Source organism: Podarcis bocagei (genome assembly GCF_964188305.1).
Source record: "Podarcis bocagei genome assembly, chromosome: 12".
Lineage (NCBI taxonomy): Eukaryota > Metazoa > Chordata > Lepidosauria > Squamata > Lacertidae > Podarcis > Podarcis bocagei.
The window spans coordinates 61,244,006-61,271,506 of record NC_138137.1 but is presented as its reverse complement, the minus strand read 5'-3'; the positions used below and the strand labels follow the sequence as shown (position 1 = coordinate 61,271,506).

General features: G+C 47.1%; 2 protein-coding genes and 1 long non-coding RNA gene across 4 annotated transcripts in view; 2 read left to right on the top strand and 1 right to left on the bottom strand.

The window, feature by feature from the left end:
* LOC308569540 (uncharacterized protein) overlaps positions 1 to 16,767 on the bottom strand; it is a 62,934-nt gene extending 46,167 nt beyond the window's left edge. The window contains exons 1-6 of one of the 2 annotated variants that reach the window (XM_081163581.1): positions 15,935 to 16,103; positions 8,574 to 9,072; positions 8,359 to 8,440; positions 8,017 to 8,099; positions 7,209 to 7,335; positions 1,671 to 5,870 (exon numbers count right to left, since the gene is read on the bottom strand). In XM_081163581.1, the coding sequence (XP_081019707.1) occupies positions 4,180 to 5,870; positions 7,209 to 7,335; positions 8,017 to 8,099; positions 8,359 to 8,440; positions 8,574 to 8,987 (2,397 nt within the window). In that variant the 5' untranslated portion in view covers positions 8,988 to 9,072; positions 15,935 to 16,103 and the 3' untranslated portion in view covers positions 1,671 to 4,179. Of the gene's footprint in view, positions 1 to 1,670; positions 5,871 to 7,208; positions 7,336 to 8,016; positions 8,100 to 8,358; positions 8,441 to 8,573; positions 9,073 to 15,934 lie in introns of those variants that run through there. The other variant, XM_081163582.1, reaches the window with a different exon arrangement.
* Positions 11,721 to 12,920, top strand: LOC308569801. The gene is made up of 2 exons (XR_014000867.1): positions 11,721 to 12,200; positions 12,655 to 12,920. It is a non-coding gene; the product is annotated as an uncharacterized lncRNA (long non-coding RNA).
* A 2,910-nt stretch (positions 16,768 to 19,677) lies between the features above and the next one.
* LOC308569969 (uncharacterized protein) lies at positions 19,678 to 26,203 on the top strand. The gene is made up of 7 exons (XM_081164242.1): positions 19,678 to 19,813; positions 21,054 to 21,298; positions 22,098 to 22,232; positions 23,517 to 23,570; positions 23,681 to 23,911; positions 24,398 to 24,508; positions 25,560 to 26,203. Exons 2-7 carry the CDS (start codon positions 21,083 to 21,085, stop codon positions 25,644 to 25,646), a joined length of 834 nt encoding a protein of 277 aa, XP_081020368.1. The 5' UTR covers positions 19,678 to 19,813; positions 21,054 to 21,082; the 3' UTR covers positions 25,647 to 26,203.
* Positions 26,204 to 27,501: the final 1,298 nt, after the last annotated feature.

The following is a 27,501-nucleotide window of genomic DNA, read 5'->3' as shown; positions in this document are numbered from 1 at the left end:
GCGGCAGTTTGTTTTTTCTAGTATAATTTTGTTCCAAGATGCAAACACACTCTTGGCTTTTAAAACTGGTGATAATACAGTTTTCCCTCAGTGGTCTAAACAGGGGTTTCCCTCGGTGGTCTAAACTCAAAAGCCTGGTGACTTGTGCTGTGTGTGGGGCTGCCCTTGAGCTTGTCCCAGAAGCTGCAGTGAGTGCACAGTGCAGTGGCACAACTGCCCACTGAGGCAGACCCCTGCCACTGTGTTACATCCCTGTAGAAATAACTGCACTTGGTAGCTGCTAATCTCACTTCAAAAGCAATAAATCATACTCTGATAATGACTAATACTTTGTTTTTATGCATTATCTAAAAGGAAACATGCACACCTATGCCACTTCCCCTTTCAGAAATGCTTAATTGCTAATTGAATTGACTTTTATTGTTATTATTCGTCCACCATTGGTCCACACCCTGCACCCTTTGTGGCTCCTAGAAGCTGTAGGTATGCAAATGTGGCCACATCTTGGGTAATGGCTTTGGTCTGCTAAACCAGGTGAGGGTAGCTGATGGGTCTGAAACCCTTGATGACTTAGGGACTTACCTACCTTCCGCATGTGAAGACAGGCTTGGCCGGATTGAGCAGTCAAGAGCAATAGCGGGTCCAACAGTCAAGAAGGTGGTTTCTGCACATGCGGTACAAGGAAATAAGCAGGTGGGGCTTTTCAACCTGGGAAGGTAATCCATCTAGAAGGAAAACTCTGATCCTAAACCTCGGCTACCTTGCAGCTGTACTCATTTGTGAGAAAAGCTTGGGGAGTGAATCCTGAGGAACAATCTGTAGCCTTGTGGGATACCTTTGGGAGAAGAAAAGGCTAAGGAGTAAACGCTGTACAAATCTGGAGTCCCTACGGTGTCTTGTATGTCTCCTTCCAGCAGTCAAGCAGGTGCCAAACATATTGTTCTGATTTGGACCACACCAGCGAGGCCGGGAGGGGGGGTCTTGTCATCTGGGCAGCCCAGGACCTCCAGACCCACTGCCCAGGCCTATGCCCTTGAGATACCGCCATTCATCAAGAGACCAAAGGGCAGTTTGCAACATAGAACACATCACTGAAGAGACAAATGATGCCTTGCCCAAGATTTCTTTAATCAGGTGGCAGCACCAAATATGGGGAATCGCCATAGCTCAGCAGTAGAGCATCTGCTTGGCATGCACAATGTTCAACTCCAGGCTTATCCCTACAGAGATGATAACAACAGCTTTCCAGGTTAGTTAGCGTAGTGGCATTGTGCTCTCTAAGATGTCAGCTGCCACAGCAATTACTTTCTTGAGCCACTTTAGCACTGTAATGCATACCTTTTATATTTAAAAGGAGGATTAAGTTTTAATTCATGGCAGTATGTGAACATCTACTTACACATTTGCACTTTTTATAGACGGCCAAGCTTGCAGGCGCATGACTAAGTGCTGAAATTCTCCATGATGCTCACTAGATTCTAAACGTTTGGGGGAAAGGGTGTGCCTCTTCCTTTTCATTATCAGTTATTTCTACCTAAGAAATTGGGAGAAAGCAGCAGTGTTCATCAGGGTTCAGATTAATGAGCCAACTATGGTGTAATTTTTCTGCAATAAATACGATATATGTAAGTGAAGCCACATTTGAAACACTACAGCAGCAGTCCAAGGGATTTTCCTAGGAAGCATTTTATTTAGTCTCATCTGCAATTACGTGTGCTGAACACACGACAAACACATAGATAATATGAAATTACTGAGAGTTATTGTCTCCAAACAACATTAAACCCATGCAAACAGATTCATAGAATAGTACAAATGATTCCCCCTCCCATGAATTCACTAGGCAAACAAATTTTATGATACTTTACCGTATATGAAATGAAACATTTCTACTGTAACATTAAATCTTAAGATACTCTGCTTTGACACCGAAGTATCTCTAGTCTATCCATCTATGTAGAAACCCCAAAAAGTCACAATGCACTAAAGGAACATGGTTTTTTTTTTTAAAAAAAAAAAAAGAACACACCCAACAATTCAAAATAAATTCAGGTGTGGGTTGTGTGTGCCGGGGGAAATGTGCTTTAAATGAAAGGTGTTTACAAAGTCTCAAGGTTCCGCAGCTTCAGATTTCTTGACCTAAGGAACAGGACAGCCAATAGCTAAGCAGGTTAAAGGGTGTGATATGATTTCTGTGACCAGTTGTTTAATTCCAGGTTAGAAGGTGGGTGCCCTAGTCCAGGAGCACATGGACTGTGCCAGATTCCTCTCTGGAAGCTGCAGAACCCGACATCATGGACACTCTCTTTGGGGCAAGGCGCCATCTTTTCACGAACTTCTGAAAGACTTTATTTTGATTTCATTGTTTGGAAGACTGTATTCTCGTCTGGTTTTCATATGTGACGGTGGACAATGCAAAAAGTTACCCTTGCAACTAACTGTCCACTTTGCAGCAAAAGCCATCATTTCTATTTATTCATTTATTTTAAGATGATGGGATTACAGGTCATATTAAGAGGACTGGGAGGTAAGAGAGAGTATTGCTCAGCTACCAAGCTCAGGGCCAGGCAGTCACTGTCTCTCAGCCTAAACTCCCTTACAGGATTGTTCATTTAAGTATTTATAGACAGCTGTATCATCAAAATATACTACAGCAGTTTAGAGCAATATAAGAACATAAAACCAATTAATATCATAAAAATTAAAATTAAAAGCAAGTTAATTAAAAACAAGTTAACAGGAAAAATAAAATTTAAAAACAAGCATCAATAGACCCCTGAGGGGTGTACGTACTCTTAATGGAACAGAAGCAAAAATAGCAGGCAGTTAAAAGTTGGCACAGCGGGAACCTACTGAATCTCTAGTGGCAGGATGTTCCACAGGACTGGGCCCATGACAAGAAACGCTAAAATAAAGCCTTGAAATCAATATTGGTAAAAGGTGCACAGCTGTGAGCTGGGTCTTTCACCAAAGACCTGCCCTTTCTCCTCTGCCACTCTTACCAGAACACTTCAGCCCTAATGTAGCGAAGGAGGAGGTGTGTGGTAGAATGCAACTGACTTTTGAAAAAATAAACAAAGGTTTCAATGAAAATTTGTGTACATACACGAATGCTTTCAAATGTCACCATTTCCATTTTTGTCACTTTATTACAACTGTAACAACAGGTATTATAATGCTGTTCCTCTATTCCTACTTTAACCAAGGCTGCTTCACAACAACAACCACACTCACCCTCCACGCCACCCTCCAACCGTCTCTACTGATGAGGCCAGAAACCATCTTGGCCATCTCCAGAAGACTTGCTCTCAGCCTTACAGGCCTTTTTTCACCTGGCCTGGGAGGGCCCAGACTGATGGACTGACTCCAGCTGCAAAGGCTGAGCCTGCTGAACAGGCTCTGGGGCGTAGGGATTTCGGGGTGGGGAGGCTGTTGCTGTTACATTTTTTCCTCTTGTATACTTATTTAAGATCTTGTTGCAATTATTGTGGAAATTGTTCAGCTTGATTGTATATTTTTAATGTTTCATTCATTGTTTATGACTACTTTTTGGATACTGTATTTATTCAAACCTCCTTTGAAACTCGGCCAATCACCTCTCACCCCAGCATTCCAAACTTACTCTGCCCCACCTCCCTAGCTAACAGTACCTTAAATCTACTATTATACTATACTTATGAATTACTTTGATACAGGTGCATACAACTTTACATACAAATGGAGCCAGAGAGAGATACGATAGCCATCTTCTAAGATCAAAAGGGCTGTCCCATGAAAGATGGAGAAAACTTGTGTTCTCTTGCTCCAGGAGCAGGACCTGAAGACATGGATTAAAGTAACAATAAAGGAGATTCCAACTAAACATCAGACAAGAACTTAGACAATACCATAATAGCTATTCAACAATGGAAGGGAATTCCCATAGAAGGATTGCGTGGCCATCTGTCTGAGATACTTTAGCTGAGATTCCAGCCTTGAGGGGATTGGGGTAAATGAACCTCAGGGTCGATCGATCGCTACAATTTTATGATTCTCTCCTCTGGAAGATCTTTCATGGGAAGTATGATGGATTCTCTGACTGAAGTTCTTAGCACATTAGAAGCACTGATATGGTTTCTCCCCTGTATGAATTATTTTATTGGTCATGAGATTGATGTTCTGACTGAAGCTCTTTCAACATTACGAGAAATGATATTGTTCCTCTCTTCTGTGAGTTCTATGATGGGAAGTGAGATGGGTGCTCTGGCTGAAGCTCTTTCCACATTCCAAGCATTGATATGGTTTCTCCCCACGGTGAATACTTTGATGTCGGCGGAAGTTTGTGCTTGTATTAAACCTCTTTCCACATTCCAAGCACTGATAGGGTTTCTCCCCAGTGTGGATTCTCTGATGGGAAGTAAGATTGGCCCTCTTACAGAAGCTCTTTCCACATTCCATGCACTGATAGGGTTTCTCCCTTGTATGAGTTATTTGATGGGCGGTGAGATGGACACTCTCACTGAAACTCTTTCCACATTCCATACACTGAAATGGTTTCTCGCCTTTATGAATTATTTGATGGGAAATGAGACTTTCTTTCCAGGTAAAGCTCTTTCCACATTCCATGCAGTGATATGGTTTCTCCCCTGTATGAATTCTTTGATGAGCCGTGAGATTGGTGCTCCGACTGAAGGTCTTTCCACATTCCAAACACTGATATGGCTTCTCCCCCGTATGAATTATTTGGTGGGATGTGAGATAGGTGCTCTTATTGAAGCTCTTTCCACATTCCAAACACTGATAGGGTTTCTCCCCTGTATGGATCATTTCATGGGAAGTGAGACTTTCTTTCCAGGTGAAGCACTTTCCACATTCCAGGCACTGGTAGGGTTTCTCCCCTGTATGAATTCTTTGATGGGACGTGAGATAGGCACTCTTACTGAAACTCTTTCCACACTCCAAGCACTGATATGGTTTCTCCCCACTGTGAATTCTTTGATGGGACGTGAGATTGCCCCTCTCTCTGAAGTTTTTTCCACATTCCAAGCACTTGTAGGGTTTTTCCCCTGTATGAATTCTTTCATGGGTTGTGAGATTGGCACTCTGACTGAACCGCTTTCCACAGTCCAAGCACTGGTATGGTTTCTCCCCTGTATGAATTCTTTGATGGGATGTGAGATTGGCACTTTTATTGAAGCTCTTTCCACATTCCAAGCACTGATATGCTTTTTCCCCATTGTGAATTCTTCGATGGGCCGTGAGCTTGCCCATCTCACTGAAGCTTTTTCCACATTCCAAGCACGGATATGGCTTCTCCCCTGTATGAATACTTTGATGGGAAGTGAGACTTTTCTTCCAGGTGAAGCTTTTTCCACATTCCAAGCACTGATAGGGCTTCTCCCCAGTGTGGATTCTTTGATGGCAAGTGAGATGAGTGCTCTGACTGAAGCTCTTCCCACATTCCAAACACTGATATGGTCTCTCCCCTGTATGAATTCTTTGATGGGAAATGAGATTGGCCCTCTCACTAAAGCTTTTTCCACATTCCAAACACTGATATGGTTTCTCTGTTGTATGAATTCTTTGATGTGCCGTGAGCTTGCCCCTCTCACTGAAGGTCTTTCCACATTCCAAGCAGTAATATAGTTTCTCCCCTGTATGAATTCTTTGATGAGACGTGAGACTTTTCTTCCAAGTGAAGTTCTTTCCACATTCCAAGCACTGATACAGTTTCTTCCAAATGGGATTTATTTGATGGGAATTTATTTGATGGGAAGTGGAATGGGAACTCTGACTGTAGCTTTGTCCAAACTCTGAATATCGATATGTCTTTTCCACTGTATGGATGATGTCGTGGTCTCCCTCATTCTTAATTTCCAAATCATCATTACCTGTAACAAAGAGAGAAATGGATTAGAGCCTCGGCAAGAGATGGAGCCCCAAATTATTGAACATTGCTCATAAACACATGTGATAGATTAAGTACAGAAGGGAGTTATATGTGAGGTCTTACTACAGGGTTCACTGCCTTAGTTTACTGGCACTAACAGGGGTATTTATGGGAACCTGAGATTCAAATACCCTGGTTCTTTTCTAGGATGGATTTTGTTTGGCTACATCATGGAATCTTTGATCAACCAGAAGCCGACACAAGCAAAAACAAAAAAAACCTGCCAGGGAGCTTCCCTAATAATTCTGAAGCCTATAAAAAGGGTCAGGCATTTAAGGCCAACTTGATTATTTTTTAAAAAGGCATAAGGAGAATAAGATTTGCAGACTAAACAGTAGATAGCTGTGCATTCAAGATAATAATAATAATAATAATAATAATAATAATAATAATAATAATAATAATATCTTTATTGTCATTGCCCCCTCTCGGGGACAACGAAATTACTTGGCTGCTCCATCCACCCAGGTAGGGCACGCCACACAAAATCAAAACAACTATAAAAACACTAATTAAAACAATACAGTATAATACAGCAAGGAAGATTAGATGACTTTCAAAGTCCAGACTTCCCATTCAGGGCCGAGATCGCTCTGGAGAAGAAGCTGTTCTTAAGACGACTCGTTCTTGTCTTCATCGTCCTGTATCTCCGTCCCGACGGCAAGAGCTCGAAGAGACAGTGACCAGGATGCGATGGATCTTTTACTATGTCCAGTGCCTTCCTATGGCACCTTGTGGCATAAATCTGCTCTAAGGTGGACAGTGGGCAGCCAACAATGCTCTCTGCTGCCTTAACAACTCTGCACAACCCCAACCTGTCCTGGGTAGTACAGCTTCCATACCACACACATAAGCCATAAGTGAGCACACTCTCAATGGCACAGTGATAGAAGGCAAGGAGCAGTTTCTGCGGAAGATGGTTTTTCCTTAGAATTCTCAAAAAGTACAGTCTCTGCTGCGCCTTCTTCACAAGCCCCCTTGTGTTGACACTCCAGGACAGATCCTCTTGTAATTCAATGCCCAAAAATCTGAACGTTGTTACCCTCTCCACACAGACCCCATCAATCAAAAGTGGCTGGACATTGCTCTTCTGTCTCCTGAAGTCCACCACAAGCTCCTTAGTCTTCCTTGTATTTATGAGCAGGTTGTTAGCTCTGCACCACTCTGTCCCAGATGCTGTTGGTGCACTATTGAGCCCCATCAAAATATAGGAGGTTCATCACATAGAGGTATGTATTGATTTTCAAAACAGATATTGTGATGCAACAGGGAGCCTTACCAAGCGAGTCCATGATCTCACGATTCTCCCCCATGACTTCCTCATGCAGAGCTCTCTGGTCAGGATGCAGCAAGGCCCATTCATCGTCTGTGAAATGAACAGCTACATCTTCAAAGCACACTGGGCCCTAAAAGAAAAAGAAAGTTTATCTTCTAAGATAGCATAACAATTATCCACTACAAATGTCTTTCTTCTTTTCTGCCTGTTCACTGCTGTGTTGTTTTAATGGATTTTTATTTATTTTTGCTGCATGTTTTAGTTATGGATGCTTCTTTTAATGTCTCAATGTAATTATATTACTTTGTATTTTAATGATGGCTATTAATCTATTTTTAAATGAATGGAACGTCACACTGTGTTCTACAAAACATTTTGTCTCTGCAAGCATTTCTCTCTCTTCTCTCCCCATGTGCAGTTCTGTGGTGGGGACCCTCCTGATGCACTAAAGCTTCAAGGGGCGCATGGGGGCGCGGAGAGCAGGAGGAAAGGGGGGTGAAAGCCCCATTGTGCAACTGATGAAGCTGCTTAGGTGACTCCTGGCAACTGTTTTGTAAGGTTTCACATTCAACAATCAATATATAAATAAAATTGCAACCAGTGGTAAATGCTTCTACAAGCACTCAGAAGGCAAATTAAGGTGAGGCAGCTGTTCATTATTCTTAGCACATAAACCACCTTGAATGGCATGTTCAGCCTTTGTTAATGGCAACTCTGACAGAAGCCAAGTGGAGAGAGGTTTATCCTGGCCCAGAGGCACTCTGGCTGCCCTGCCCCTCAGTCTCTTTCCCACAATGCTCCTTCTTCCTACCTGATCTGGTTCCACAGCGGCTGCTACTCCTTTGCCACCATGAAAAGATGGATAAGCAGATCTTGCCAGCATTCTTCTGTCACCTGAGAGAGATAAAGGTAAGTAGGAAGCCACGGGTGTATGCTCTTAGAGATGAAGCAGCACATCTCTAACTACAGATGGGCCTTCAAAAAAGTGCCACCAGCTGATTGCATTTTGATGTTGGTACCCATTTCGTATTTTAGTTGTGCAAAAATACATATCCCCTCCTTTAGGCTCTTGACCCCAAGTATCCTCAAAAACATGAAAAGAATCCACAGATTGCAAAGAATGTGACCAAACGGAGAAAAAACTCCATCTTACCCAGGGGTGTCTCTCTGGTGTCCAATGCAGTCCTCTCTGCTTCAGAGGAATCAGGGTCAATTTCTACAAAGATCACCGTTCTCTGATATAGCAACACGGATTCAAAACACAGATTGAGGGGAAAGATTAGAAAAGGAGTGGTAGAGACAAAAAAAAAAGGATCTCCGATATCATTCAGAGCCCCTTGAGGGTATCCTGAGGAAAGTTTCTCTCACCTGCTGCTCTGCCTGCTTCCTCTCCTCTGCCTGACTCAGGAGGAAGCCTTCGGCCAGGGCCACCGCCTGGGAACTGGTCTCTGCTCCACATTCCCTCACCCAGCTCTCCATCTCCGGTGGAAGGACAGCCAGGAACTGCTCCAAGATCACCAGGTCCAGCATCTGAGCTTTTGTGTGCCTTTCTGGCTTCAGCCACTGATGGAAAAGGCGGTAGAGTCGGCTGCAAATCTCTCGGGGTCCTTCGGCCTCCTGGTAGCAGAACTGCCTGAACCGCTGGCTCTGCACATCTGAGTGGAGGGTGTCCTCCTCACCCAGGATCTTTTGAACGGAGATTTCCCATAATCCCCCACTGCTCTCAGTTTCGATGGCGTGGCCTCTTCCCACTTCAGGGCCAGCTGAGTCTAGCTCATCCATCTGGGCTCTCAGGAAGCCTCCAAGAGATCGGAAGATTGGTCTTCTTCCCAGTTCTGTTTGTCCTAATGAGTGGCGCTAGCAAATCCTACAAAGCAAATACATTGTTTTGTTATAAGACTAATATACGGTCAGGAGAAGAAAAAGTTTTCCTGAGCAAGCATGGATGAGTCTTACTAGAAACCAGGGCTGGATTCCACCACAGCCCAGAGTCTGAGCTTTCTTTAACAAAGGAAGCCCTCCTTTGATAGATTCTATAGATAGAGGTGGATTGTCCCTGCCGGATTTAAGATTATATTATGAAGCATCCTGTTTATGCTGGCTAGGGGAATGTATATTATTTAAAAACTCATTTTAGATCTTGAAGTTCATGACAATAGATAAGGTTGGCATGCATTTTTGTGGTACAAGAATGTTAAAGTACATACAGCTTTCCTAAATCATGTAGTAAGAAAATCGGTTTATGAAGTATAGAGAAAATATAAAAATCTGTTAGAGCAAAAAACACCATGGTGGCTTTCCCCACAGGAAGCGATATCTTTGAAAAAATTCAGTATGAGAAATAACTGGACAACTTACAAAGAACTGTTAATGGAAGTAGGACATCAACTAAGATTTAAGAGGTTTGAGAGTATAAGAGAAGAATTAACTGATCGGTTACAATACCATGAGCTAAATGATATATTTAAGATGGATTAAAAGAAGGTTTTCTTAATAAAACCTCTAAACTTGAAAAAGAGCTGTTAGAAAACAAGACTAAATTGCTTTCAAAAATGTATAAATTAATATTAAAATATTAATATTAGAATAGCATACGAAAGATGAACAGGTTAAATCAGTTATGATACACTGGGCGAGGGACTCTGAAGCATGTTATACATTGAAAGAAAATTTTATGAACGTGATATATCTTTGGTATTTAACTCCTAATAAACTAGCTAAAATGTACAAAATAAGGTCAAATACATGCAGGAAAAGAAAGGAAAAAGAAGGCACATGTAAGGTAGTAAAAGAATTCTGGGAGATGATATATAATGAACTGGGGGGAAATGTTTAAAATAACCTTTTCTAGAAAACTCGAGGCTTTTCTTTTAGGAATTCTAGGTGCTGAAATTCCAACAGATCAGAAAAGACTATTTATGTATGTGACCACTGCTGCTCGGATGTTATTAGCCCAGAGATGGAAAGAAGACAGAGTCTTCTTCTTCTTCTTCATACCAGAGAAGAATGGAAGATTAAGTTGATGGACTATGCCCAATTGGCAAAAATGACTGGAAGAATCAGAAACCAGGAAGACCAAAAATTTATATGGAATGGGGAAAATATATAATTTACCTTAAACACCATTGTAAACAACTAAAATTATTAGTAGGATTAGAATAACACTTCTGGTTTAATGTTGAATTTTGGGTATAACAGATTTAAAAGATTTGGATTAATAGACAAGATGCAGGAGGAAAAGATTAATATAAGGACCCACCAAGGGGAGGAGCGAAGTTCAGGAGATCCTTCGAAATTCTCTTTTTATGTTGGTTGGTTGGTTGATAATTGTTTGTCATTTTAAAAAAACTGAATAAATAAATAATCCTCCAGCCCTCCTGGAAAGAAAGTGACCAAGCAAAATATGCCGGCAACTAAAGGGATTTCTGTGAGATGAAGCAGCCCGGTTGTCCCTGCCTTTCTGTATTTTCAGTCAAAGAGCAAAGTCAGAAGGGTGATCGACATTTGAGTCAATCAACTATGGAGTGTAATTTGGATACTGTTAATGGAAGTAGGACATCAACTAAGATTTAAGAGGTTTGAGAGTATAAGAGAAGAATTAACTGATCGGTTACGATACCATGAGCTAAATGATATATTTAAGATGGATTAAAAGAAGGTTTTCTTAATAAAACCTCTAAATTTGAAAAAGAGCTGTTAGAAAACAAGACTAGAGTGGGGGTCCTAACCCTGGGATCCTCAAAAGTTGCTCTCCCTCCCACCCCCACTTTGGGGACAACTTCTTTCCTGCTTCTCTCTCATTTCTAGCACTTGGAATCTGCAACACTCTAAAGACATGGTAATGGGGTGGGGTACCCCCAAAGGGACAGGTAGAAAGAATAAAATCATAGTTGTTGTTTCCCTGAGGGCCAAGTGGGTGGGGTCAAAGGACACCACTTAAAAACGAAGTTAATTAGGAGTAATCTTCTTTCTGTGATTGCAAGTGGTTTTAAACTGCACTTAATATTGTGTATACTGTCCTGGGAACTTAGGGTCAAGCACAGGTAATCAATATTAACAATATTATCAATAATAACGTTACATAGCGTATTCTGCCCCCCAGCCATATATTCCTGGGTGTTCTCCTGCATCCCACGTGGCCCCTGGAGGCTCAGGTGGCCTCGGTGAGGGAGCAGGGCCCATTTCTAGCTCCAGCTCCTTTGCCAGCCACCATCCCTCGGGGGCTGAGGGGACGGGGCCATGGGGTCCCCCCTCGGGATCAGGTGGGGCATCACAAGACCCTCCATGGGGAGCAGCCGCCCTTGAAGGCAACTGTGAGGGACACTCGGGGGAGGCAGCGCCTCAGAGATGCTGCCAGAGGGCGGGAGCCTCTCTCTCTGTCTCTGATTGGCTGACAGCCCTTTTGGAGGGAAAATCCAAGGAGCCCTTTCGGAGGGAGTTTGTCAGGGCCTATTCTGAGAGGGGAGAGGGGGAATTTATTATTATTATTATTATTATTATTATTATTATTATTATTATTATTATAAGCGGTTCTGTCTGAGGGAAAACTGGCTTTGATCTAAGAGGGGAGGTGGGGATTTTATTTATTTATTTATTTATTTATTTATTTATTATTATTATCGCTGTCTGAGGGAGAACTGGCTCTGATCCGAGAGGAGAAGGAGCCTTGCAGCAGCTTAGATAGGAAGGCAACGCAGTGGAGGGTCTGGGGAGAATATGGAGGCAGGATTTAATCTGGAGGGCTGAGTCTGAGGCAAGAGAGGGAGAAGCTGTGGGAAGACGGACTAAAGCAGGGTCTCCTTCCAGTCAGGAGGGGAGAGATCTGCTAGGAAAAGGAGATCCCCAAACCAAGAACAAGGCCTGAGAGGATCCCCTGGGTCTGTGGGAAATCCCTCAGGGTGGCTAAGAGAGAGGCGGGCGGACGAAAAATGCCCCTCACTCAGGAACCAAAGTATGAGGCTGAGAAGGAAGCTGCGCTGTATTAAAAGTATTTAAGTGTAACCCTAGAATCATAGAATCATGGAGTTGGAAGAGACCACAAGGGCCATCGAGTCCAACCCCCTGCCAAGCAGGAATTACACCATCAGAGCACTCCTGACATATGGTTGTCAAGCCTCTGCTTAAAGACCTCCAAAGTAGGAGACTCCACCACACTCCTTGGCAGCAAATTCCACTGTCAAACAGCTCTTACTGTCAGGAAGTTCTTCCTAATGTTTAGGTGGAATCTTCTTTCTTGTAGTTTGGATCCATTGCTCCGTGTCCGCTTCTCTGGAGCAGCAGAAAACAACCTTTCTCCCTCCTCTGTGTGACATCCTTTTATATATTTGAACATGGCTATCATATCACCCCTTAACCTCCTCTTCTCCAGGCTAAACATGCCCAGCTCCCTTAGCCGTTCCTCATAAGGCATCCTTTCCAGGGCTTTGACCATTTTGGTTCATTTACTTAGTTATAACCCTGGTCATAACTAAGTAAATGAACAGAAACCGAGTTAATTCTTTTACCTCCTATGGTAGAAACCTGAACTTCCAACTGAAGTGCAACAAGTGAGCTTTTAGCAACTGGAGTTTAAGAAAAGCTGTGCATGTACTACAGTGACATCTTTCTATTTAGTTTAAGTAATAAGCCAACTTTTATTTGGAAGAATGCACCTCCTGACCCCAAATTTGTTTCATGGACCTCTTCTTTTGTAAATAAAACTGTTCTTGTTCGTTCGGCTCTTTCCTAAGACTCTAAATCACTAAGTTTCCCCTCACATAAGATCCTCACAAGGGAGCCTGTGGGAAATTGCAGAAATTCCTGTAATTGGCCTGCCAAGCAATGGGTCTGCTATATATAATGGGGAGCAGTTAGCGGGGTGTCTGCTGAGTTATCGGTGGCTAGCGGTGGGTTCTGCTACAACAACTCACAACCTGGTCCAAAATGGAGCAACCACATTATCGGCTGGGTTCCCTCTCTTTATTAACGACAGTTACAGATAGGTAGCCGTGTTGCTCTGCCATAGTCAAAATAAAAAATTCCTTCCAGTAGCACCTTAAAGACCTTAAATACCAATAACTAACTTAGTTGGTCTTTAAGGTGCTACTGGAAGGAATTTTTTATTTTTATTAACAACATTCCCCCCCCCATCTTTTTCCTCCAGAGCACTCAAGCTGGCCTCCATGGATCTGCCCCTCCTCACTGAATCTCCTCTACAACCCTTGAAAACACATCTCATTCCTGTTTTTGGTGTTCCGTTCATTTTGGGGCCCAATTTGAGGAGCTCACACCAGGGGTTCACTTAGGTCCCCAAGAATCTGAAGAACTGCCTCCTTTTCTACCGCCATAACCCCACTTCCAGGTTTTGGCATCACTAAGCTACACACACAGCATCATGAAAAGGAGGGGGGGAACCACCCCAGGAATATCCCCACCCCTTCAGGATTGGGCTGCACCTGGTTGATCTAAATTTGAATTTAAACATAAACCACTATCTCCACTTTGAACCCACGTTCATCAATAGACCAATTACTTGATACTGTTTCATTGGTAATATAGGGATGTGTGCGAAGTCCCTACCTGTATTCATTGTATACATACAATTGTGTATCATCTGACCCGTCTACTGCAATTATTAAGTTTGCAGATGACACCGCTATAATGGGTTTAGTAACAGGTGGAGACGAATCAGTGTCTAGAGGGGAGGTCCAAAAAATATCTCCATGGTGCCTAGGGAACAACTTGCACCTTAATATCAGCAAGACAAAGGAGATGGTGTTGGACTTTGGGAGGAAGAGAAGAGAACTAGCCCCGCTGTGTGGAGAGAGTCTCTTCCTTTAAATTCCTCAGAGTTTATCTCAGTGAAGACCTTACTGGGAAAATCAGTACAACCCAGGTGGTTAAGAAAGCCCAACAGAGACTCCATCTCCTCAGAGTCTTGCGGAAGAATGATGTCAATCAACATTTGATGGTCTCCTTCTACCGGTCTGCAATAGAAAGTGTCCTTTCCTACTGCATCACGGTGTGGGACGCTGGTTTGACATCAACTGACAGGAAGTGCCTACAGAGGGTGGTGGATGCAGCACAAGATATTATGGGCTGTCCCGTGAATCCGCTGGATGAAATAGCAGAAGAAGGTTGCCTCAGGAGAGTGAGGAAAATTCTCAGGGATGATTCACACCCTGACCAGCATTTTCTTGATCTCCTGCCCTCGGGCAGAAGATATAGAAGCATGATTAGTCGCGCCAACAGGGTGAAGAACAGCTTCTATCCGTGGGCTGTTAGGCTGCTGAATGAAGATAACAACAGGGCAACTGACTTTCAGTAAACTAAGAGAGCTGAGTGGGGGGTGCTAGTGTAATCTCACTGTATACAAGTTGTACAAGTGACAATAAACTATTTCAATTTCAGTTGGAGGAAAAATGACTATTTTTCACACCTGACCTCAGTGCAACCCCAAGGGCTCCTGGCCAGGCCTTTGGCTATAAGATGCTCAATGTTATCTGTTAACTCTTCTCTGTCCTGTTTCCCCCTTTTCTGCTTTAGCTTAAACCAATTCATGAACTGAGAACTCAGACACCCCAATAATAATGAACCATGCGTTGAAGATATTCCTGTCCATTTATTATGCTATTTTTGTGATGCAGAGAAGATTCAGTGTTTTGTTTTCCCTTATCCTTTATACCTCTGATGATCCCTGTTCATAAAACCCAATAAAAGGTTATTTAAAAAACACACAAAAACACAACACACACTCCCAGGCCCCTCTCTGCACTCCATCTGCAAAGCAGGATGAGACCACTTTAAAGAGTCCAAAGAATCCTGGGAACCGTAGTTTGTAAAAGGTGCTGGGAGTTCCTAGGACATGCCCCCCTTAAGAGTGTCTGAGCAATTCAGTCTTTTTGCTAGGAAACTCTGGGAATTATAGGGAACCAGGCAGAGGGCCTTCTAGGTGGTGGCACCCGCCCTGTCTAACACCCTCCCACCAGATGTCAAAGAGAAAAATAACTACCAAACTTTTAGAAGACATCTGAAGGCAGCCCTCTTTAGGGAAGCTTTTAATGTTTAATAGGTTATTGTATTTTAGTGTTTTGTTGGAAGCCGCCCATAGTGGCTGGGGAAACCTAGCCAGATGGGCGGGGTATAAATAATAAATTGCTGCTGTTGTTGTTGTTGTTGTTGTTGTTGCTGTTGCTGTTGTTGTTGTTGTTGTTGTTGTTGTTGTTGTTGTTGTTATATAGCCCAGGCAGAGGGAGCTTGTGGGAGAGGGTCTCCCAGTTAAGGATGCTGAGGGTTGCTAAGAACCGCCCCTCCAAAAAAAAAAGGGATCTAAGAATTTGTGCTTCATTCCAGGGAAATCTGGGAATTATAGCTCGGGCAGAGGCGGCCCTCCACCTCTCCGCCTGCCTTATTGATGGATTGCACAGCTCAGGTTTTCCTTTGATCTTTTGCGTATATTTCACGCCCCGTCCGGCTGCAGCCTCTGCTCGTCCCTGTGGCGGATCCTGATCAGTCTTCTCTGCATGCAGAGACACCCCCCCCCCCGCGCGCGCAAAGTTGCAAGCAGCAGCCTAGGGATCCTAAGGAAGACTAGAGCGCCAGGCTTGCTGCAAACACGTCCCCTCCCTGCCTTTCCATGGAGGGCTAGGGCAGGACCCTCTGCTCCCAGACTTGGGGGGCCCCACATGCATTAGCTGAGCAGCCCCCCCCCCAGCACACCTACCCTCCAGCCCCTTCTCCCCCAGACTCACCAGATCCCAGAATGCGCCACGGAGGCAGCGCTTGCTCCGCAGACAAAAACCACCAGCCTCCCTTTGGAGGAAGCGATGGGGGGGGGAGGGGGTGTTGCAATGGAGGACCTGCCCCTCCTGTCTTGCCTGTCCTCTCTAGGAATGCAGATCAGTGCCTTTTAACCCTTGCAAAGCCGAGCTCATCCCTCCCTCCCTCTGCCATGGAGGTTTTATTTGGGGGGGGGGCCCTCTGGTCTGGGATCTGAACTGCTCCCTGCCTTGGCCAGCAAAAAGAAGCGCGGGGGGAAATGCTCCCAGCCAAGAGGGCCCCCCCAAAATGAATGCTCTCCGGGTGTGCGCAATGCACGGGGCTCCTGCTTTCAAGAGAGAAAGTGCAGAAGGGGGGGAGCTTGGTGTCTCGGCTTTGCAAGGGTTAAAAGGAGCCGCGCTGGATTCCTAGAAAGGAGAGGAGGGGAAAATAAAGGCGGGGGAGAGGCAGGTCCTCCAGAGCAAAATTTCTTGGCTTTTGTCTCTCTCTCTCTCTCTGCAAGCCGAGCGCTGCCTGGGAGGCGCCTCCTGGGATCCGGGGAGTCTCTTCTCTCTTCCCCCTTAGGGGTGCAATGGGGAGAAGGGGAGTCCCAGAGAGGATGCGTGGGAGGCTTGTTCAGATCATGCATGGGGATGAGCAAGGAGCAGAGTGTGGCCTGATTCTGCAGGGCATCTGTTCTGATGCTGAGTTCCTCCTGTTACGGAAATTACAGGGGTGGGGCACAACTTGTTAAACGCTACAAATATTATGCATAAATGTATCCTTTCGACTTGGCAGCTCAGGGAAGTTACCTAGCTTTAACAATCATATAAAATCAACTCCTTTGCCCGCTTCCTCCATTTCAACACTATGACTCTTTTCCCTGCCACCTCTCCAAGCCTGGGGACATGTAGACACACCTCCTCCCCAGGAAGTTCTCAGAGGTGGCAATTGCTGAGCTGATTGTCGGCCAAGGAAAGCCTAATCCCATCACCAAACTTGCCAAGGGGTCCAGACATGCAAAGGAAGTTCTATTGTACTTGTCTGGACATGTTTGCCAAGGTTGAACTAGTGTAACCCCTGTTCTCATTATTCCTTTTGTTGTTGTTGTTAAAGCCAGGGTAAGTGCTGTGGTGCAGTCCAGCCCTGGTTCCTAGCAAGACTCAATATTAGAACAAAGTACCGTATTTTTCCGTCTATAAGACGCCCCATGTATAAGATGCCCCCTATTTTTCGGGACTCAGATTTAAGAAAATGGAGGGAAGATGCATCTGTGTATAAGACACCCCCTAATGTAGCACCCTGCTTGTGGTTAACGCTTAGCTGGAATGAAATATTCAACGCAGCAATAGAGAAATTAAAATAATAATTTATTTGTCAGACAAATAAATGAGAGACACAGTGCTATATGGTTACCAAAGCTCTGCCCACTCCAGCCCTGATGGCCAGCACTTATATTGCCTCAGCCCAGCCCCCTTGCTCCTCCTTTGGCTGCCTCTGTCCAATCAGCCTGGTTGAAATTCCTATTGGCTGTTTGCTAGAACCAATCATAAAAGATACACCCATTTCCTATTACCTTTTATGGGAGACAAAGAGCTATATTTCCTTCTATCCATAAATGGCAAACAAGTAGCCATATATCTTACATTTACCTCGACCAGGCACCTTAATTAACATTTCACCTTTTGCCCTCTTGCCCTATTCACTGCAAAACAGATGGCTAAAACAGATGCTCATCCTGTCTTAAACAGAGGTCAGAGATCTGGGGTTCACCTTCTCACACACCATCTATGAAATAAGAATCTAACATAAGAATCTAACATTTCTTACTTTCTAAATCCTTTGCATATATACATTTAAGCCAATATATTTCATACATAACGTATATAGATTTTTAGAAGAAAAGGTGCTTAGAGAACTTAGCTTTTACTAAGTTCTCTGAAGCTTCAAAGCAGCTTCAGAGAGCAGCCTCTTTCAAGCCAGCTGCTGTTCCCATTAGCTCTTTAATCTTATGAAGATGTGGCTCTCTGATGGGAGGCACATGGTATATTATCTGTTAAACAATAAATTTCACTAGTTACCAACTCTTAATTGTGTCTTTGCAGCTTGATTGTATTCTGTAATTTGTATGGTCAGTGTGACCTTTTGCTCCTAGCCTGTAATTTCCTTTTACAACCCTGAGGCACTCGTCTCCTGCTTATAGATCAGTGGGGCCCTGTTTAGGAAGATAAACATCTGCCAAAGCACCCAGCTGGTTTCTGCCTGGCATGAGAGATACAAAACATTTACAAATATATTTTTTAAGCTCATTTTAAAAATGCAGGTCTTCATCAGATGCCTCACTAATTTTTGACATTATTTTTTTAGGGAAAAAACTAATCTTATACACGGAAAAATATGGTATTTCCTTTTGTAGGATTTGCCAGCAACTTGAATAAGGACAGACAAAACTTGGCAGAAGACCAAGTTCCTTCCGATCTCTTGGAGGAGTGGCACCTTGAGATGTTGGAATATGTGGAATTTGCAGGAATGACCAGTAGAATAAGAAATCAAGATGAAATAAAGGTTTAAGGAGGACAGGAATATATATATATATATATATATATATATATATATATATATATATATAACATGAAAAACTATAATATACAATTAATTATAACAATTAACTTAGCAGGTTGCTAGTAACTTCAGCAGTGTAAGTAAGAACAGGAGATAAAGAGTAAAATAGAGAAAGGATTGGAAAACTAAGATGTGGGACGGAATGGATTATAAAATGAGCCATTGAAGGAGAGGAAGGGAAGTCCAATAATGTTTGTATCTTTGAAAGTAATAGAAGTTACAGTTTTGAAATGCAAATAAATAAAATATGGGGGGGGGGAGTGCTGGTTATTTTGCCGATTAGTTGGGCTGCAGAAGGTGTGCTGGGGAGACCACACATTCAAGAAACGCAAAAGTAACTTTTACTTGGTTTAATAACAAATAACAAAAACTCCTTTTACACTAAATCACATTATACCAATAAGTGTGACCCATCCACCAGGGTACGGAGAGAGCCACATGCTGCTCTTTATATACTATACCCAACAACTTAATTAACACAACTTAACAACACCTGCTGTTCTGCTTCGCAGCTGTAAAACTAGGTCGTGTTATTTGCTCTGGCCTTTAAAGAAATACTGTACACATCTTGTGAAACAATAATGAACCTTATATTTAAAGACAGGGAGAAGCGGGGATGGGCGGGCGAGCGGGCTTTAGCACCTTTGTGTTTTGCAGGGTTTTTGGAAATGAGGCCCCTGTTCTTATGCGCCTGCCCCCTCATGTTTTTATAACATTTCTGAATAGCAACTGCTGGAAAGCAGAAGAGGGAGTTGTTTGGTTGCTCGGATCCTGTTTTCCCATATAGGCGTCTGCCTGGCCACTGTGACTGGCCACGATGCCGAGCTGGAGGAGCCATTCAGAACAGAACATGAGCCAAGGGCTCTTCTGCGCCGGATCCCGCAGGTGGTTCTTATGTTCTTGCAATTCACGGCGGCAGCAATGCTTCTGGATCCCATGTGCTGGGAAGCGCAGGTGAAGAGCACGGATCCTGCTCCGGGTTTTCGCATAAGAGGCATCAGGTGGGGCCCCTTCTGCCTCCAGGTCTCTCCCCTAGTTTTCATAGCTGCTTTCCCGGAGCAAGTCCGAGCTTCGCCCCAGAAATTCCTCCGTTGCGCAACCTTGCGCGCTTCCGGGGAGGCGACAAAGTCCGTTTCCTCCTCCCGCTGCTGCGCTTCCCTTGCTGCGCTCAGTGCGCAACGGCTGCCATCCCGAAAGCAGCACCAGCCCCGACTGCGCGCATCCAGCTGGAAAGACCGTCGGACAAAGAGGTGCGGACAGGGCTTTGCTGGAAGTTGGCCCCTTTGTTTGATATGGGGGGCATTTTTTTAATTTTTTTAAGTTGCGTAGGGGCCTCACTCCCGTTATTTGGGGAGCGCGGCTTATTTATTCCCCCCCCCCCAGATGTGGAACGCCTGTAATCTCTCTTCAAGGCGCCGGGCGGCTCCCCTCCATCTCCCTAGCTCTGTGCCTGACCAAGGGGGTTGGGGGTTGGGGGGGGGGGTTCCGGGGCTGCTGCAAACGGCTTCGAAGCCACCTCGCTGCAGGAAGTAAAAAACTTCCTTGAGTCAAAGGGGTTTTCCAGAATCTGGACTCTGCCCTTCCTCCGCTAGGGCTCTCTGGACAGGGGCCAGGTCTCCGCCCGGGGAGCCAAGAGGAATCGAAGCCGGGGAGCCGAAGAGCTCTCGCACCCGGCCCCCATTTAAGCCCCAAGGGAGCAGTCTGCGGGAGGGGGGGTCTGCCCATGGGTGTAGCGGGGGGGGGCAGCTGCCCCCCATCAAGTAAATCCATAAAAATACTGTACTGTACTTGGCTAACTGAGGTTCTGCACCCCTACCATAAAGCCTGCCCTCCAGCATCAATCGTGGCTGCGTTCATGGGTCTGCCCCCCAACATTTTAAGCTGAGCGCCGCTTCCTTCGCGCCTCCAGACTGGGGCCACCCAGCACCTAAAGACGCTCCCCTCCCTCAGGTGGCCGGAAGGGGGACCCCCCCTGGCCTGGCTCCACGAATCTCCCCCCTCCACGGAGCAGAGAAGCCTGGAGCTGGAAGGGATCCCCAAGGGACATCTAGTCCAGCCCCTTGCAGTGCAGAAATCGCCGAACCTACAGGAGCTGATTTGTCTCCACCTTTCTCTCTGGTTCAAGGCGCCCCCTTCCCGCCATCACCTTTGTGCTGCAAAATTCTCCTTGCTTATCGCCCGCACCCCAACTACTTATTCCCCCCTTCTCCTCCATGAATTTGCCCAGTCCTCTTTCAAGCCATCCAGGTTGGTGGCCATCTCTGCCTCCTGTGGCAGGGAGTTCCGCAGTTTCATTGCACAGGAGGACTCTATTTGATTTGCCCTGAATCTTCCCATATTTGGCTTCCTGGGATGTCCTCACAGTGTTAGGAGAGAGGGAGGGAGACCCCCCCTCTCTCCTCTTTCAGGCTCCCTCCAGGCATACCCTGCCCTCTTCTCCTCCCTGAGCCCCCCCCCCACAATTGTCTCTCTTCTCCCCCCCCCCCCCAGGTGCATCTTGTGGTTCCCAAGGAGGCGTCATGGCCAGCAGCAGCAGCATCGTGAATGTGTCTGGGGCAGAGGGCGCAGAGAAGACGGTGATCCACGTCAACATCACCCAGGAGTCCTCCCTGGGGTCCCTCCTCAAGGCCCTGGCAGCCTGGAGGAAGACCCCCAAGCCTCGCCCCAAGGACCCCCAGGGCCCCTCCGCCCCTCCGAAAAAGGCTGGGTGCAATGCGGAGCAGAAAGTGCTGGGGGTAAGGGCCAGCTGTGGGGTGGGTGGGGGGAAGGAGGGGAGGGGCCCCAGGCTATGAGGATGAGCAGGAAAGAGAGAAGAGTCTCTCAAGGGCCATCTAGCCCACCCACCCACACCCACACACCCCGTGATGCAGGAAGGGGGCAGCTGAGCCTGCAGTGAAGGTGGGAAGTCTGCAGGTAGAGATCAGCAAAATCCTTCTCTTGCAGGAAGTTGGTGCCCTGAGGCCAGAAGGGAGGCAGCTCTGGGGCTTGGGGAGCATTTTCAGAGCTGGAGGGAGTGGGACACATGCACACTGCTGGAAATAATAATAATAAAATAAATTTTATTTATACCTCGCCCTCCCTGGCCAGAGCCGGGCTCAGGGTGGCTAACGCCAATAAAATAAAATCACAGTAAAACATAATAGGGGGAAAAGAGAGGGAGAAAAAAAACCTAACCAATTTAAAATACAGGTTAAAATGCAATTTAAAATGCAGCCTCATTTTAAAATAGCTGATAAATCAAGACCATAAGGGGAGGGAAACAAAAGGGTCAGACTGAGTCCAAACGAAAGGCCAGGTGGAACAGCTCTGTCTTGCAGGCCCTGCGGAAAGATGTCAAGTCCCGCAGGGCCCTGGTCCCTTGAGTGCCTGAGTGCTGGCGGCATGGAACTCTGTGCATGCCCAGAGACAGCCCCTCCTGGCCTGGCAGCTCTGAGAGGGACTTGAGTTGCTCTGTGGGGGTTGACTTGTGGGGCGGAGCATGTGCTGGATCCTGTCCCTCATTTGTCAGCCAGCCTCGTCTCTCTTGCTTTGCAGGGGACACAGATCCTGCTTGGACTGCTCACCATCGCCGTTGGGTGTGTCCTGAGCCTTGGACAAGGGGCTGATGATTATGGCTATTGGATATTCCGACCACTCTGGAATGGAGCTCCTTTCTGGTCGGGGGGCGTGGTGAGTCCTGTGGGGCTGAGAGGAGGCCCTGCTCCTCTGGAAGGGTGGGGCGGAGGTCCCCTTGGAGGCATCTGTTGGCCCTAAAAGAGCCTGCCTGGAGAGAAGGCGAGGGAGAGACGGGACTTCGTCAAATGATGCACAGCCTGGAGAAAGGGAACAGAGGAAGCTTTTCTCCCTCCTAATGCGAGAAGTGGGCACCCACGGAGGCTGAATGTCGGAAGATTCAGGACAGATCGAAGAAAGTCCTTCTCCACACAGCAAGTGAAGTTAAACTATGGAACTCACTTCCTCAGTAGGCAGCGATGGGCCCCATCTTGGACGGCTTTCAGTGGAGATGGACACATCCATTGAGGAGGGGAGGACTATGGATGACGACGAGCTGAGATGGCTCTGCTCTGCCTCCACCGTTCTGAAGACCAGTCCTCTTTTGTGGCCATCCCAGTTGGCGGCCGTCGCTGCCTCCAGTGGCAGGGAGTTCCATCGTTGAACTCTGCCTGAAGGATTTTCTTTGATCTGTCCTGACTCTTCCAAGCTTCCTTGGAGGGCCAGGAGTTCTGGTGCCACAAGAGAGGGGACGAGTCCTTTTCTCTGTCCTCTTCCTCCATGCCATCATAAATGTTCATAAATGTCTACCAAGTCACTTCAAACTCGCCTTTTCTCTAAACTTAAAAGCCCCCAATGCTGCCGCCTTTCCTCATTGGGGAGTCACTCCACCTGCCTGGAAGTTTGGGCTGCCTTTACCTGAGCAGCCCAGGCAGCAGGTCCAGCCCACTTCCCCCGGGCTCAGGTGAGAGGCCAGGTGTTGTGTTTGTGGCCATGGGGGGGGTGTCATTCTGGGCTGTGGAGCCATTGCAGGTGAAGGAGCACACCTGGCGTTGGACAGAGAGCAACCCCAAGGCCTCAGAATGGCGGTCGCTGGGGAAGGTGGGCAGGAGAGGAGGGGATGCCTGATTCTTCCCAGTTCCTCATTGGCAAGAAAGGGCAGGAAGCAGATGGTTCGGGCCAGTGGAGATATCGCAGAATCCTAGAGATATCATCATCATCATCATCATCATCATCATTATTATTATTTATTATTATATATTGATTTATATCCCCACCTGGCGGGACTCAAGGCGGCTCACAGCTAAAAATGAGAATGGCTAAAAACAGAGAAAAAGCAATGACTAGAAAACAATCAAACGTTGATAGAATAAAACTGTATACACATATGAAATCTATTTAAGGCAATAAGGACCCCGGGGGTCATCTTTGTGGACCCTTGACCTTTGTGTTTCTCCCCAGCTCTTCGTGGCCGGTGTCCTCTCCGTTGTGGGCGACAGACGTGGTGGCCGCTGGGTAAGTGAGCGGGGTGGGGGCTGCTCTTCCATCGCAGGCAGGGGAGGGGGCTGCTGGGCCCAGGGCTGCTGCCCCCTTCCTCACGGCTGGGCCTCACTCTCCCTTCCCAGGTCCACCTGGCCACCTTTTCCCACCTGGCCAGCGTTGTCGCCTGCTCCGTGGCCCTGGCAGTCGGTGAGGCAGACTTGCCCCCCCTCAAGTACGATTCCTACTACTCTGAGGAATTGTGCAGGAACACCCAGTACAGGGACCCCTATGACCAGCCATGGGAGACAGCTGCCCCCATCCCTGCGGACAATGGCAGGGTCCAGCGGTGTGAGGAGATGATCCAGAATCTCTGGGTGAGTTGTCTGGCTCATGGTGAGGGGTAGACAGTGTGGCTTGGTGGTCAGAGTGCCACACTGGGACCTGCGAGAGAGCAGGGTTCAAGTCTTCCCTCTCGCTGCCGTGACCTGGGGCCAGTCGCTGCCTTCCCTCTGCCTCTCCTCCCTTCCTCGCAGGGCTGTTGTGGGGACTGAATGGGGAGGGGGAGAAGAAGAGGAGGTTTGGATAAAAAGGCAGTGAGTCTGTGCATCCAAGTAGCCGTGAGGAGCATGGACACGGAAGTGAGGAGGGGAGAATCTACTGGATTCCTGGCATGATGGATCTTCTGTTTCCAGACCTTGGTTGCAATGGGTGGGGGCTTCCTGTATGTCTTGAGCTGCTCCTTGAGGGTGGGGGTGGTGTCACCCCTCTAGACCCCAAGGGAGCAGTTGCTGTTGTGGGGAGGGGGGAATGTTGCCATGCTTCATCCTCAGTCGTCTCTCTGCTTCCCCACACCCATCCAGAAAATTGCTGCTGGACTCAGGATCCTGCTGTTAGTCCTTTGCATCGGGGCTCTGGTGATCGCCGTCTTCTGCCTGGGCAACGGCCTCCGCCGGCTCTGTTGCTCCTTCCTGGTACTGGTACCTGGGGGGGGGGCAGTGGGTGGGAGAGAGGAGTGCTGGGCCCAAACAGACAGGTCCTGATCCATGACGCTCTTGGTGCTCGATTGTGGGGAGAGGTCCAAAGTAGAAGTATTGGTAGACTCTCCTTCCTGGGAGGTTAATAATAATAATAATAATAATAATAATAATAATAATAATAATAATAATAATAAATAAATAAATAAATAAATTTATTTATACCCCGCCCATCTGGCTGGGTCTCCCCAGCCACCCTGGGTGACGTCCAGCAAAGTATTAAAATACAGTGGTCTGTTAGACATTAAAAGTTTTCCTAAACAGGGCTGCCTTCAGATGTCTTCTAAAAGTTTGGTAGTTGTTTTTCTCTTTGACATCTGGTGGGAGGGTGTTCCACAGGGAGGGCGCCACCACTGAGAAGGTCGTCTGCCTGGTTCCCTGTAACTTAGCTTCTCGCAATGAGGGAACCACCAGAAGGCCCTCGGTGCTGGACCTCAGTGTCAGGGCAGAACGATGGGGGTGGAGACGCTCCTTCAGCAGAGGGTGGGGGCCCCCTGCCAGGGATCCTTCAGCTGTGATCCCTGCATTGCAGGGGGACGACGACTGGATGGCCCACAGGGCCCCTTCCAACTCAGCCCTGTCCCCCAAATTGTTTAGGGCCCTCAAAACCTGTGCCTGGCTGTGGGCAGGTGAGGGCACTCCCTGCCCTCCATCCCAGCTCCCAGCCGCTGTGCTCTGCTTGGCACCAGCTGCAGCTTCTGGGCAGCTTTGGGGTATCAGGAACTGCAGGAGCCCGACTGGGATGTGTCCAGTGCATGGCCTGGCCCTTCTGCCATGGCTGACCTACAGCTGACCAGGGTCTTAAAAGGCCCCCTCTCATCACACTTTCTCTGCACCTAGATACTTGTGTGAAGGCACCTCGGCAAACGCTTTCAACTTGTTTAGGAGAGCTGCTGGGAAGCAGCGAAACAGCAACTTGAGTTAGTTTAGAGATGAAAACACTCAGTGTCAGTCTTTTCCTCAAACTGCCCTTTCTCCCACCTTCCAGGGTCGCTGTGAGAACTACAGCCCCCTGGAGGACCCTGAAGTGCCCCCTCCGTATGAGGAGCCGGCCAAGGAGGAGAATGTCGCCTGAGCCGTGGGGCAGAAGGAGCCGATGCCTGCCTCTTGCCCCTTCCTCTTGCCCCCTTGCTTCCCTGGGTGGAGGGACCTTGTCCTGGCGAGCGAGTGGGGTGCTCTTCTCAGCTGGAGCCCCCACCTGGTCCCAGGACTCAGCTGCTGAAACTCTGGCTGTCTCGCAGCTGCCCTTTCTTTCTCTCTGCATATCTGCTCATTCCAGCCTCTTCCGCAGTTGGGGCTAGAAGTCACCTGCTAGAAAAACACAAAGCAGGGGGAAGCCCCCCCCCCAGTCAAGGGGAGGGGCAGGCAGGCAGAGTCCTCTTCTGCTGTTTCCAGCAGAAATCCAGAGCCATTCATGCCTTGCCTCCATCCTGGCTGCAGTTGGGCTCTGAGCTGCCGCTTCTGATCTTCCTCGGAAAGGGCTTCCCTGCCTGGTCCTTTGCCACTTCTTGATATTACTTGTTCAAACTTCTTCCACAAGCCCCTGGTTTCCAGGAGGTGACAGATGCTGCCTCTCTGCCTGCTGCTTGATTTGTAACCAATATATTCTCTAATAAAAAGATTTTTATGTCTTCTCCTGGGAGTTTTGCTCATTTGCTTCCAGTCCCTTTTCCAGGAAAGCCAGAGGTGGCTCTTTTCGCAGTTGCTGGCTCTGCCGTAAGAACCTGAGAAGAGCCTCCTGAATCGGGCCAAAAGGGGCCCACCTAGTCCAGCAGGGGCCACACAGGGGCCCATTGTGGGAAAGGCGCAAGCAGGACATGAGCACAACAGCAGTACACCATCTGTGGCGCTTGCTGCCACTGCAATGGCTTTCAAAGAGGATTGGACAAATTCCTGACAGAGGTGAAGGCAGTCTAGGGCTGGATGCCTTGGAGTGCCGCCTCTGTGTCCATTCTTACATGCAAGGTGGCACCATTGCCAAGGGGCACATCCTTTGGCCTTCCTCCTGGGTGGGGCAGGTGTGTGTCTTTCTGCCTGGATGGGGTTCCGGGGTCTCCCCAGAAGGAGGAGGAGAAAGAGGAGGCTCCTGGCTGGCCGGTGTTCTCTGTGTGTGCTCAGAGGCACACACTTTGTGGAGAACTGAGGGAGCCTCTGGCCTTGCATGGGGAGGATCGGCTGAGGAGCCCCCCCCCCCAGACAGGGGCAGTCCACAACAGGGACTGCCTGGCAGGACTTGGAGTGGGGATGAAGCCCCCCAACAACCCCCTGGCTGCTGCCGCCTCCTTGCCAGGGCTTTCTGGACTCCTAAATTATGTTGTTACAAAAGCAGTGTGCCTGCCCCTCTCTCTGCTGAGTGGTGGCAAGAGCCCAAGGGGTCCCAGGCACACACGCAGGGTCTGTGTCCCTTTGGAGAATGGAAGACATGGCGGAGACTGCCTTGCTTTAAGAAATATGCTTTATTCACCTAATTACACCTTCAGCCCAAGAAGGATCTCAGCTCTCTCACCACCTGCTCCTTCCGGTGCGCCCGGTGTGCCCCCCCGACCCCCCACACTACGCCACTGCTCATCCTGAAGCAAAGTTCTTAACCTAAAACACTATTTCTGGGTTAGTGGAGTCTGTAACCTGAAGCCTCTGTAACCCGAGGTACCACTGTTAATGGCCAGCTATTCTTCTCTCCATAGCCACAGTTCAGCCAGGTTGGTTTGCGTAAGCCAGCCCAGGAATTCCCTGTCTGGCACAGCTCTGCACGTTATGTTTTATCCATATCCCCATAATCAACATCCTAGCATTTATTCACCCTCACCGGATCTATAACAATATTACCGTAAAGGCATCTCTTCAAGCTCCAAGAATCTCAAAGTGGCGAACACGGATTCTCAAAGGGACCTCTTTCATTGGAGCTTTTTAAGCTTCTGTTGGATGTCCGT

Bases quoted from the DNA above. Each gene is read 5' to 3' on its own strand.
- LOC308569969 (XM_081164242.1), top strand. From the start codon at position 21,083: ATGGCCAGCAGCAGCAGCATCGTGAATGTGTCTGGGGCAGAGGGCGCA. The intron at 22,233-23,516 runs GTGAGTCCTGTG...GTTTCTCCCCAG, and splicing joins CTTTCTGGTCGGGGGGCGTG to CTCTTCGTGGCCGGTGTCCT. The intron at 23,912-24,397 runs GTGAGTTGTCTG...ACACCCATCCAG, and splicing joins AGATGATCCAGAATCTCTGG to AAAATTGCTGCTGGACTCAG.